This window comes from Zychaea mexicana, assembly GCF_025766255.1.
Source record: "Zychaea mexicana strain RSA 1403 chromosome Unknown BDB00scaffold_12, whole genome shotgun sequence".
NCBI classification, from domain to species: Eukaryota; Fungi; Mucoromycota; class Mucoromycetes; order Mucorales; family Lichtheimiaceae; genus Zychaea; species Zychaea mexicana.
In genome coordinates this window covers 377,940-390,565 of record NW_026516675.1, presented here as the reverse complement: position 1 = coordinate 390,565, position 12,626 = coordinate 377,940, and the positions used below count along the sequence as shown (strand labels likewise).

At 39.4% G+C, this 12,626-nt stretch overlaps 3 protein-coding genes across 3 annotated transcripts; 2 read left to right on the top strand and 1 right to left on the bottom strand.

Annotated features, from left to right (window-relative positions):
• Window positions 1–7,924: 7,924 nt before the first annotated feature.
• Window positions 7,925–8,805, top strand: BDB00DRAFT_869069 (uncharacterized protein; the record flags this gene model as incomplete). Its single annotated transcript, XM_053126552.1, has 2 exons — window positions 7,925–8,181; window positions 8,388–8,805. 2 exons carry the CDS (start codon window positions 7,925–7,927, stop codon window positions 8,803–8,805), a joined length of 675 nt encoding a protein of 224 aa, XP_052983106.1.
• A 1,196-nt stretch (window positions 8,806–10,001) lies between these two features.
• On the bottom strand, window positions 10,002–10,844 carry BDB00DRAFT_807484 (uncharacterized protein). Its single transcript, XM_053122333.1, has 2 exons — window positions 10,319–10,844; window positions 10,002–10,186 (listed from the first exon to the last, which is right to left on the bottom strand). The coding sequence occupies exon 1, from the start codon at window positions 10,637–10,639 to the stop codon at window positions 10,352–10,354; it is 288 nt and encodes a 95-aa protein (XP_052983105.1). The 5' UTR covers window positions 10,640–10,844; the 3' UTR covers window positions 10,002–10,186; window positions 10,319–10,351.
• BDB00DRAFT_807481 (uncharacterized protein) lies at window positions 10,678–12,502 on the top strand. Its single transcript, XM_053122332.1, has 4 exons — window positions 10,678–11,575; window positions 11,675–11,814; window positions 11,891–12,205; window positions 12,292–12,502. Exons 1-4 carry the CDS (start codon window positions 10,814–10,816, stop codon window positions 12,476–12,478), a joined length of 1,404 nt encoding a protein of 467 aa, XP_052983104.1. The 5' UTR covers window positions 10,678–10,813; the 3' UTR covers window positions 12,479–12,502.
• Window positions 12,503–12,626: the final 124 nt, after the last annotated feature.

Genomic DNA, 12,626 nt, shown 5'->3' with positions numbered 1-12,626 from the left:
GAAGCGTCAAGCTGCAATGGAAAAGTATCTTGGACGGTCATCCTAAAAGAACTACAGGTCTCAAGCATCTTGATTATTGACTTGGGTTAGGAAAGACATAAGGGCAAGTCCAGCAGACTTGCTAGCGATATTTGGTGATTTAGCGAATCCCAGCTGGACTTGATTTTCATTGGATGCATGTCCAGCCACATTTTTTCTAGGCCTTATAAGAGGCAGGGTAAAAAGGCGGGGCTTCTATCTTCAGCTTCCAACACCTGTCATGTCTTCAGCAAGTAAAAAGCAACAGTCACCACAAGGATGTGGTGATCAAAGGGAGACGATCATAAAACGCCAGCGCCAACCACCTTCTGATGCATTATGGTGTTTGGGAAATCTGGCCACCCTGAATTTTAAATCTTTTGCTCTGTACCTTGGCTTGACAGACAAAGTCAAGACATTGACAATATACTGAAATATACTGAACAAATGGGTCAATGATGACGTTGTCAAAAACAATTTACTTGATGATTTGAATAGATGGACAGGTACCATCGACTTTATCGCTTTTTGGCAAGAGCGAGCTAGAATGGCAACTGTAGTACAATCGCGTGCAGCCTGCTCTTCTTTTGTCGATAACTTGATCATGGAAGTGACACCCAAAAGTCAGGTAGCTTATGGTGAGGTTTTTCCAGACAATGTTGATCAAAACATAAATGTCGTGGAATAAGAAAATGATGGTGAAGCATTGGAATCAAGCAGCAGCGCAACAATGGGCTAATGAGCAATATAGGTACCCCCCCTCTGATTATAGCAGTGTTGACATTTCCGATGGCCCCTTTTTCCGACAGTGTCGGAAATGGGTCGTAAATGATTTCCGACGTTGGTAATGTCGGAAATTCATAAGGGTGATTTTCGAACTATGAATAAAGAGTAATTTTATATTTTAGGACACACATTGACGTTAAATAGGTAATGTTATTTGTATGATATCTGTATAGAAATCGTTAAAAACAGTCAGCAATTCATGCATAGTGTATCTTGGCTGCAGCCTATATTGACCACAGCATGAAGTCCATATACCATATCGATAATCTCTCAAACATGGATCACAATCGAGAATAACTCAGGACCAACCATTGTCAGTACTTCGTTTCAGTCCAATATCGATAATCTCTCAAACACGGATCACAATTGAGTCAGCTTCGTTTCAATCTAGTTTATCTGAGTTGAGCGCATTGTACCTGTCAAAGAGCGGATACCAATCCCAGCACTGACAAAGGTGAGACTTCGCCAAACAAGGAACACACTGATCAAGGCATAATGACTCTTTACAATCAGAAGGCAACGTCCATTATCTTGACCGCCAAACTCAACCTTCCCATCCTTCTTCATCTTCGCAACATCCGAAATCCTGCATGTCCGCGATCCATTCATCAGTTCATCCCAACGGAAGTCTAGACAGCATCTTCAACAGTATATAAAGGGTTGTGAATTCATTCAATAAAAATCATCTCATATTTGACTCTCACTGTATTTCATATTGTCTTTTATTTTTACCTCTTTTCTTTTATTATCTATCCACAACCCACGTTTATCACAACAATTCATCATCAACTACGTACACCACATTTCCATCTTTAACTTCATATTTTTACAAGAACCTACTACATTCCGACATGTCCAACAACGCCGAACGTACTGGCTTTAACTCTTCATCGCAAACTGCTTCTCGAGCTCCATTGGCCGGCCGTAGGGCTAATACCCTTACATCAAGATTTTTTGATACCTTTGATCAATTCAAGAATGGAAAGCGGATGTCGGACAAAAGTGCAAAATGCAAGGCTTGTCTTGAACGTAATCCACAAGGAGCAAAAGAATTTAGCAACACAAAAAAGAAGACGTTGGAAAAGCATCTAAGGGTATGTTTTATTTTGTTGTCCAATAATCAAGTGCTGCTTTAAAAACGACAATCAGTGGGCACTAGAAGGTTGTTATTGTACAAATATATACATGTAGGAATGCCCTTATCTTTCGGATAAAGACAAGGCGGATCTTTGTCAAATGGAAGATATCGATCTAGGCGATGATGTTTTTCCAGATGATTCGATAAGTCAAGCATCAAGTTACTCAGAGACATCGGTTCAAAGAAGAAGACTCAACCAAACCTCCATTGCCAAGTACGGTTCCTTTGAGAACCCAGATTGGTTGGCATTGTTCCATAGGAAACTTTTACTTGCCACCGTTTCTGCCAATTTGCCCTTCCGTTGGATTGAGAATCCCAGAGTTCGTGATGTGTTTGTTCATTTGAATAGTCGTATCCAGGTAATGCTTTAACTTTTTATACTCACTGAACGACTAAGCTTGAAAAAATTTTAACCTAACAGGAGTTTTTTTATCATCTTGATTCAAACCTAATGGATTGCCATCTCGTAAATATCTCGGAAACGAAATCTTGAGCGCCGTTGCCATAGAAGCAAATGCATCCATCATCGAGGAAGCCCAAATGTCTCAAGGTGTGACCCTTACTTGCGATGGTTGGAAAAACGTATCCAAGGAGTCAATCCTAGGTGTGGTGCTTAACACGGCTAAGGGAAGCAGCGTGGTCTGGGATGCCAAGGATATATCTGGTGAGATCTCAGGAACTTTAGAGGTCAAGAGTAAGCTTGAAAGCTTGCTGTTTGATGCCGCCGAAAAGATCCCTGAAAACAATATCCAGGTGATCGCAGTCGTTACAGATTCGGCAAGTGCATATACTGCTGCTCGTTCACAATTGCGCCGCGTCCACCAACATATCGTTTGGCTTCCGTGTTTTACCCATCAAATGAATCTTTGTATCGCAGACATGTTCAAGGCCTTTACTTCGCTGAAGGACTACGTAGCCCAAGCCGTCAAAGTTATTGAAGCGTTCAACCGTTCCCCATATTTGACGCGAAAACTTAAAGATCATCAGACCGGTGCACCGCAACGACGTAGGGTTACCTTGCGACAACCTGCAAGTACCCGATGGAACAGCCATTTTGACGCTTTCAGAAGCTTGTGTAATACGCAGGTTGCATTGAAGGTACCCATTTTAATTCGTAGTAATCCACGGTCAACTCGAACTTAATGCAACAAGTTACTAATTCATAAATATCTTTAAACAGCATACCGTCTTGTCCTTGGAAGAAACGATGGATACTCGTTTGCCACCTGAAGTAGCAAACATTATCAAGGATGAAACTTTCTGGGTACATGTACAAGGATTGCAATCAATGGTCCAGCCTTTTGCCACCAGCCTCGATTGTTTGCAAAGCGACTAAGCAAGGCTGTATCATATTGTTCATCAGTTTGCAAATATCATCCCACACATCGTTGCAAACGACTTTGTTAAGACGTTACCGCAAGAACAGTTGGGTGCCTTTATCAGTCAATTGGAACGACGCTGGTATCAGTGGGAGCAGCCACTTTTGCTTCTGGCATTGTACCTAAACCCGAATTATCGTCTCAACAATATTAACACTTTCCTGGATCCTTTTCACGGAGACACCGAAAACCGAGGCGTATCTGTTCTCGAGCTTGGCTTGTGGGCTGCGCGATACTTTTCCATGTGGACCGGACAAGAATCTCAGAGTATGATGGCGCAAATACAAAGGTACCATGAGCAAGATTACCCATTCAGTGCAAATATGGCCAAGCAATTCCCGTCAATGGAGCGATATTGGGCTATGATGGAGCAAGCCAACGATGAGTGCAAGGATCTGGTGTTCGTGGCTCGCCGCGTGCATTCAATTGGCGTTAACTCAGCTTCCTGTGAACGCCTGTTTAGCGATATGGGATTCATCCACAGCAATCGACGAAACAGACTTGGGTGGGAGAAGGTGCTGAAAATTGCACAAGTCCGAGCCATGCTATGAAAAGAAGATGCGCACATGCGACGGATGCGCACTGAAACACCCACGCCCACTGCTCGACCCATGTTACAGCGGATGGAAAGTAGTCAAAGTTTGTATATGGAGGGCAGCATGGACAACATGGACGAACAGGAGCCTGACGACGAAGACATGCATGAAGAAACCATGAGTGGACATGTCGACGAGGAAAGTGCCGCTGTTTTGGCGTCCAGATAGAACGTTTTGGTGAACGAATGGTTCGAAATGTTGGATGGAGAGGGTTAAGATTCTTGCCAAGACCAAGCGAGTGATGAAGTTCATCCAGCCGGAAATAAGAGATACAAGTGGAAGCTGGAATCGCTGTTTCTGCCTGGTTTGCCTCCACTAGAAAGCTTCGAATAATGTTTTGTTATAGTTCTTTTGATAAATATATATTCTTTATACCGTATTTCCGACATTTCCGATATTTGCGATTTCCGATCTCCGACATTTACGACGGTTGGAAACTACGCTGTCGATTACCGACGTCGGAAACCCAACGCTGGATTATAGATAGAGTCACGCATCGGACCGCAAATTTTACCTATATATAGTTCAGTATCTGAATTTCTATATCTCCAATTTTCTAAGCCACAGCGCAGAAACTGCAAGAGAACCAGCCATTTGAAGCTAAGAGGTCACATTCTTAAAATTTTGAAGTTTTATATAACTAGGTATAATAGCTACAGAAACATACTACTAAAAGCTATATTGTAGCGAGATGTGTTGAGTTCAGAGAAATACTAGAAGATAAGTAATCGTTACTATGATATCTAAGGGATAAGGGTATATTTGATCGAAATTTCAATTAGAGAAAGATATAAAGCTCAAGAGTTATAAGTAGTAAGTACATTAAAAGTAATTAATAATGATTGCATTTTATAAAAGAACCTTGTTACATGGGAAAAAGAAACCTTGTTATATGGGAAAACGGATGACATATACGGGAATGTAGATGACAAATATAAATCTGTGTGAGAAGAATGACATAATACTGATTACTAAATAATTTTGCTGTGGGAATAAAAAGAACACTCCTAGAATATAAAAAGGGCTAAGTATAATTTTTCCAACCAGTATCTCATCTTCCTCAACTTTATCCATTTTTATTTTACTATGTCTTTTACCCACCCTAATAACCAATTCCCTTCTACAAGGAGATTTGCCGAGTTGATTGCAAAGCCTAGTGATGCTATCTCATAAGGGTTTCACTTTATTTTTATTTATAAGTAATATACGATAAATAGTTTTACTTATTATGAAAATTTACTTGAGATAGTTTTCTGATCGAAAATGGTGCCTTCAATGAAACAATGTACTGTGATAATGGCTCTGAGATGCATATTACCTGGCCTCCAAGTCAAAAACGTCCTAGATGGCGCTGCACAAAAAGCTGTTGTAATAGGACTACAAAATCTGTTAGCAAGGGGTCATATTTCTATAGTAGGAAGGCAGACTTACGTGATATCCTATGGGCCCTACATGGTTTTATTGCTGGTAATTCGGTAAAGGCTTTGACAAAGATGATGGAACTTGACCGCCATACAGTTGCACAGATCATCTTTGATGTTTACCAGATCATGGATAATGATATTACAGATGATGATATTACTTTGGGTAAGTTTATATTTTTCTTTTCTTCCTTAATTTAAAAGAAACTAAAAGTTTTTATTAGGTGGACCTGGTGTAACCGAGGTACAGATTGATGAGAGCAAGTTTGGCAAGAACAAGTACCATCGTGGCCATCCAGTTCTAGGTGTTTGGGTCTTTGGGATGGTAGAAAACCGGTCTGGTCAAGCAGGAAAGGCCTTTCTTTGTATTGTTCCAGATAGATAGAACAGCTGATGCATTGATTCCATTAATCCAATAATATGTCGGGCCTGGTACAAGAATCATTTCAGACTGCCATCGTCCTTATATGAGGTTGCGCCAGTTAGGATATGATCATGTAGCAGTAAATCATGATGTTGGTTTTGCCACAGTAAACTACAGCAGAGGGAATACAGATGGTGATCAGCTTTTCAACTCCAATATGATTGAAGGTATACTATTCACTTTATTGATTTTTGCTTTCTTATCTTCTTAGACTTATTTTTTCTGTAATAGGATTTTGGACAGCTGTAAAACGTACTGTTGATGCTTATCCTTGGAAACTCTTAGAGTTCTTATGGCGCCGTAAGCATCAGAACCAGTGGCAATCCCTCTTACAAGGCTTGAGTGATATTTAGTTTGAAGAGGGTAGTACTTCTACTACTTCTGTTAACTATGAGGATATTGCTACTGATTTGCCTACAAGAGCGCCTGGTGATAACTCAAGATATCATCGTTCTAACTCAGAGGAAAACAGTGGTCAAGATAGCATGAGTTTTGTTGATCTTGCTGATTACAGAGATCATGGGTTACTTGATCATATTGATTATGACTCTGATTACTCTGAATCTGATATTAGGTAATTTTTCTACTTCATTTCTACTATTATATATAGTACTAACAACTACTTACATTAGCGAGCATCTACCGCCCCATTCAAGAAGACTTATCCAGCTGTGATAATGATTTCCGTTTTCTATTTATTATCTTTTCCCTTTCTCTTACTAGTATTTTATCCTCTTTTATTTATCCTTACTATCTTAATCATTTTCTTATATTATCAGTGATTAAACTACTATACTTATATCTATACAGCTTCTTTCTGTTATTTTTATGCAATGATATTAGTTAATAACCAATATATGATGATAGCTTTAGCTAAATAGCATTTTTGAGGTTTACTTTTTTTTTCAGATTTCAAAGACATAAAAAGGTTGCGAGTCCCTGTTTTGAGATGCTGATTTCTCATTGGTTATGCATCATTGAGCTACACAATTTGGACTACCATAACTTCGGATGCTGCATTTTTATTGGTTAACATTAGAACTCCGTACGATTACGTGGACACAAGATAAAGGGGGGGTACCTATATTGTACAAGATCCCAACAATGACTCCTTTCATTGACAACAATGCCTCATCTCCAACCCTTGACACTGTACTATGGACAATAAAATACCAACTACGCCCTGGATCATAGGAAGTACAGATTCATAATTAAATATATAGCATAAATTAATTTTCTAAGTTCTTTTTCAGGAATAAGATAACTTATAAGGATAAACTTAAAAGATAAATGAATAAGATAGAAAAAGAGAAGAATATTTATTGTTTGTAAAATAGAAAATAAAAATAGATTTGTAAGAATAAAAAATATAACATAAAATATATTTATTAATAATAGAAATAACCGTCAAAATAATTCAGATTTCATTAAAAATTTGTTTTTGACATTATTTCTAAAATATTTTAGAAAAACTATATATATAAAATGAATTAATTTTTTTAAAAGATCTTAATCTGTCTTTTTTTATATATTCTATCTTATTATATATTATCTTATTTGTTAAAAACAATTATTGTAATAATCTACTTTGAACTTAATTGTAAAAATAGAAAAATAACTATTAGTGATGGAAACAATTGTCAAAATAATTAATACTAATATTTATCTGTTGAAGAAAAGTTTTTGTATTACTCAAGAAGCTTAAGAAACGCTAATTTAAGTACTTCTATATATTTTTATCTGTTTCTATTATAATATAAGTTTTTTTATTTTATTTCATTATTTTATATTTATTTAGATTATATTTCATTTTTTATAAATATATATTTCATTTTTCATTTATAGTTTTGTAACAGAAGTAATATATCTTTCTCTATGTTTTAAGAAGTCTATTTCAAAATATATAACCAATTAAACATCATGAGATGGATATTTATATATTTATAAATTATTTTTATGTTTATTTTTTTATTTATATAAAAATTCAATTTTAATTTTAAAGTTTAATATGTCGCACATTTTATAATCTACCTAGAAATGCTAACATCAATGGCTTGTTTCAACAATACTATCCACATGTTAATACTCTTGTCCCCCCCTTTCATCTTGAAACATTGTTGAAGGAATCGCTGGCTGTTACCGACATCCTTTTTCATGCACCAATGGATCACAGCCCCACTATGATGAAGATAATATTTGGTCAATGTGCCTTGAACAATGTGTGCAATCAAGTGCTGGGTGAATTGATGGCTGCGAACACTGCCAAGATCAGTGATAGCAATTTTATCAAGGTGATCAATACAATTAACGCTATGGATAGTAAGAAGATAAGTGTGCGCGAGGGCAAGCGTGATCTGTTGACCTTGGCTGCGACAATGAACAATACAATGGGCAATGTCATTGAAGGACTAGCAAACTTGTAGGGTCATTTTTTCTTCATCTTTGATGAATTAATTTTTTTGGCCAACTCATATACCCTTTTATTAATCTAGGTTAACGAAATTGCCATGCCTGCCCATCATAGATATGTCCAAAATTAGTGAAGTGGAACTGCAATCCACATATTTTGACGTGCTCTTATCTGAGATAATTGTGGACCAAGATCAATAAGTGGCCCTACGATAGGCAAACAAATCTGTGCACCAAGAACTTACTGACATTCGGCCAGACGCCATCAGTTCAACGCTCGTGCAGCATGACTTTGGGTGTCCTCTTGGATTCGGTGAAGCCAAGGCTGGCAACGTATCCACCACAAAAACAAGCAGTCAATTTGGACATTTTCCGACTTGGTATCACTTGCAAGCGCGCCATCGAACGGCATGATCTACTGGTTTGTTTGGCCTTTATCATCAAAGGATATTCCATTTCCTTTTTTATTGTATCCAAACGCCACGACTGTCTTTACACTATGATGGAAATTGCCTCGTTGGACTTTGCTTCTTCCTTATCCAATTTACACACTTTTGCAATTCGCAAAATTTTGGATCTCCTTGCTGCGGTAAGCTATTGTTTCTGGTCGACCTGTGTCCCGGATCTACCATAAGCTTCCACCGTTACCACTCTTTAAGATGGACTTGATGACCTTGTCCCAATATCAGATTATATGTCACTCATGGCTAAATTATGCAATGAAACCCTTGGTCACTGTCGTATCGATATTGATTTTCATTCTCTTCATATCCTTTCTGGCATTGTTGAAGCTACTATTATACCTTAAATTCATAAATTCTCTATCCCGCGTCTCTCTGTTTATAACCCCCACTTTCGGTACATCTTAGGTTTGAATAAAAAAAGATCCATGTAAATGACATAAAAACATAGTATCTTATAGAACGTTTGGTAGGATTAAAGAAAGTTCTAAGGAATACGGTATGTGTGATCTTGGTACGGCGATGTAAATGATTGACAAAGCATCGTATGAAGACGCATTTGGCTTGTACTCAACTACTACAGTTAATGAATTCAACATGATATCCACAACTCAGGCGAAGCGTGTAGTTCTTTACAGAACGGATAAGGACTTTCTTAAATCAGTTCCAATCAAGAACACGGTAGCAGGCGCGCTGAAAATGGTAATACAATTGGAAAGAAAATTGCAGTGCTGTCAAATCATTATGATTGTCCCTTGATTGATGTTATACTGTAATAAAGACTTTGTCGTCTGTAAAGTCTTTTCTGCACGTAGTATGTTTTCCCTCATACTGTACATATAAAACCGTCTTTCTATTTGCTATATAATAAACTATACAACCCTACAATATCGCATTCTCGCATAGCATATATATAAGGAATAAATATAACGTATTGTTTTGAATGAAAGTGCAATACGGACCAGAAGAATGGATCATGTAGCACCATTATTGATCCAACTACAAGTATGATTTTTCTGTGTTACCATAAACATGTTGCATGACAGGCGTCGGCTCTTTTTCTCCGTCGTCCACCCGAAAACACAGCCTTTATACGAGCAAGTGTGTACCGTTGCAAATGAATTAACAAAACACACATGTGGATCCAATACGGTCGGTCCCCTGAACACGCTTACTTGATTAGTAGGTAGGGTCCAGAGCTATGTAGTAGCATAAAACAGTAGTACCAAATGGAGACAAAAGAATAACAACAATTGTTATCCAAACATGGTAAACGGTGTCCAAAACAATCAAAACAATTTTTTTACTTGCACAACTTCCTTTCAACCATTTATGTTGTCTCTCTCTCCCTTCCTTTTGTCTTCTTCCTTTGGTATACGAGCCTTTTATTGAACATGACCGAGTACATGCCTCAGATGTATTATGTCCATCAGCAGCAACAGCAGCAGCAGCAACGACGAGCAAAGCCGTTGCCACAAATTCCTGCATCGTTCGACCCTGTGTTTCCTCCGACAGCAGCACCCTATTGTGGATCCATCTCAGGCTTTCCACCACCTTCAACCATAGTGCCAATACAAGTACCGGGATCAAAAGGTATAGTAAAGTAAACAAATGCATCGATTTAGAGGAAATGCAAACTCAGTAAAATGGGTTTATGTACTTGAAAAAGGACCCTCGTCTCCTTACTCGAGTCTCATCATGGTTCCTGCTGCTGTCCAATCAAGGCGACACAGCTTTTGCGAAACGGGCAACGAGGGGATGTACATGGCAACGACGCACGATTCTAGTAACCAAGACAACCACACGATGAAACGCCCTTTTTCGGTAGACTGCGGTCGTCACGGTGAAAGTACCAAAATCGAACAAATAGAAGAAGACCAACAAGGAGAAAAAGAAACCAACCAAGAGCCAGAATCCAAGATGGTGATGATGCAAAAGCCATTTGATCCATCCTATGAGCCCTGCAATCATAGCACCACCAGTACTACTACAAATACAAACAATCATAATAATGTTTACCAAACACCCAATACCCCCGACGATCTCGTCGTTTCAACAACTCCTTCAAACAGCTGCCTGTCACCGTCGACTGCATCGCCAGCAACACCCACATGTCAGCAGCAGCAGCAGCAGCAGCAGCAGCAACCGACACCTTCCAAGATTCCGTCACCCTGGGGATCCATGGTCTCGCTTTGTCTCCGGGACAGTGACGAAGAACAGGCACTGCCGTCACCATCGTCACCCGTAGCATCACATCAGACAGCAATGTCAGAGAAGCCCATTGTAATGGAGGAACAACAACAACAACAACAACAGCCGGCACCTCAATCGGAATTGCCATCACCCGTTGAAATGGCAGCCGCCATGATTGAAAAGATCGGTTCGCCGCCTCCTATACCAGCAGCAACAGCAACACACAAAGGGCGAACAACCTTATCCAGCGGGAATCATTTAAGAACAACGCCAGAGCAACAGGAACCAAAAATAGAAGGAAAAGGACGCAGCAGCAGCAAAGCACGGTTCACATGCATTGTCGCAAGCTACAGCTTGACACACCAAAAGGACGCCATCAAGACATACCGTCGCATGGCTATCAAAACCAAGAACAGACACGTCCAAATGGCCTATGCAAAGTATTTATTGGACGTGGCGCGGCTGTATGATGAAAACGCGAGCACGCGTCAACGGCTGTTGGACGAAGGCAGGTACTGGATCAGTCGGCTGGCCAAAAAGAAAATGTGGGAGGCTGTGTTTCTGCAGGGCCAGCATTATCTTGAATCGCACCAGCCAGCCAAGGCCACGCGATGTTTTGAAAAGGCTGCCAAGCATGGTTACTTGGCTGCGTATTTGGCGTTGGCGGATCAGGCTGAAGAGCAAGGCGATTGGACCAAGGCGTTGGCGTGTTATCGATCCGCGGCTGATGGTCATCCAGAAGCGAATTATGTACGTTTGTTGTGATACTGTGTGTGTAATTTACGAGGGAGACATGTACTACTACAAATGTGAGTATTTCTAATTGACGGACTGACACGTGAAAATTAGAAAATGGCGATGGTCCTGCTACGACAAAATATGAGTGCTATCCAGGTACTCGAAAAGGCGGCCAAAAGTGGTAAAGCAGCAGAGAGTGGCAAGGCAGCCTTGGTTTTAAGCAAGATCTATGCGCACACTTTGCAAACACGGTAATATATATATATATATTTTGGAGGAAAAAAAAAGGTGGCGAGTCTTTTTACTTACACGACTTTTACTTTAAAGTGAACAAGTCGAAAAGAATGAGTCAAGGGCATTCCGATACCTCAAACAAGCGTTTCAACTCGATTTGGTCGAAGCCGTTTACCAGATGGGTCAAGTCCATACGTATGGTCTACTAGGACAGCCAGGTGATGCTTGGCAAGGGTACCAGTGTTTTATGAAAGCGGCTGAGGAAGGATATGACTTGGCGATGCTCGAGCTGGCAAAAGTGTATGCGATCGGAATACAAGGGTTCCTTGCACAACAGCCGGATGCGGCATTTCGATGGTGTCAACGTGCTGCTGAGCGAGGACTAAAAGAGGCAGAATACACATTAGGGTAAATTATTGAAGTTTTTTTTTTTTTTTTAATTGAGAGCATGAAAAAAAAGAAAACATCAGCTAACCAATCCATCTGATATGTAGGACCTATTATGAACTAGGCGTGGGAATAAGTGTGGATTATCCACGCGCTTTGGAATATTTTGGGAAGGCGGCATCCAAAGGTCATGTCGAAGCGGCTGAAAAGCTTAATCGTCCAGTCGTCGTGCCAACACCGCCTGCGGTCAAAGCACAAGATTCATCACCACGGCAACGTTGTCATATCATGTAGAAAAGTAATGGTAATAAAGAAGGGATTGTTTATTTTTGTTATATAACAATTTGTTTATCTTTTTAGTTTATATATATATAAATGTATATGTGATAAGTGTATACAGAAGTTTATGAAGGTGATATGACATAAATACACAAAAGAGTAC

Excerpts from the sequence above, each read along its gene's own strand:
- BDB00DRAFT_807484 (XM_053122333.1), bottom strand. The coding sequence starts at position 10,639 with ATGATTGTTTGTATTTGTAGTAGTACTGGTGGTGCTATGATTGCAGGG.
- BDB00DRAFT_807481 (XM_053122332.1), top strand. The coding sequence starts at position 10,814 with ATGGTCTCGCTTTGTCTCCGGGACAGTGACGAAGAACAGGCACTGCCG. Across the intron at positions 11,815-11,890 it reads GCGCACACTTTGCAAACACG|TGAACAAGTCGAAAAGAATG; the intron begins GTAATATATATA and ends TTTACTTTAAAG. Across the intron at positions 12,206-12,291 it reads GAGGCAGAATACACATTAGG|GACCTATTATGAACTAGGCG; the intron begins GTAAATTATTGA and ends TCTGATATGTAG.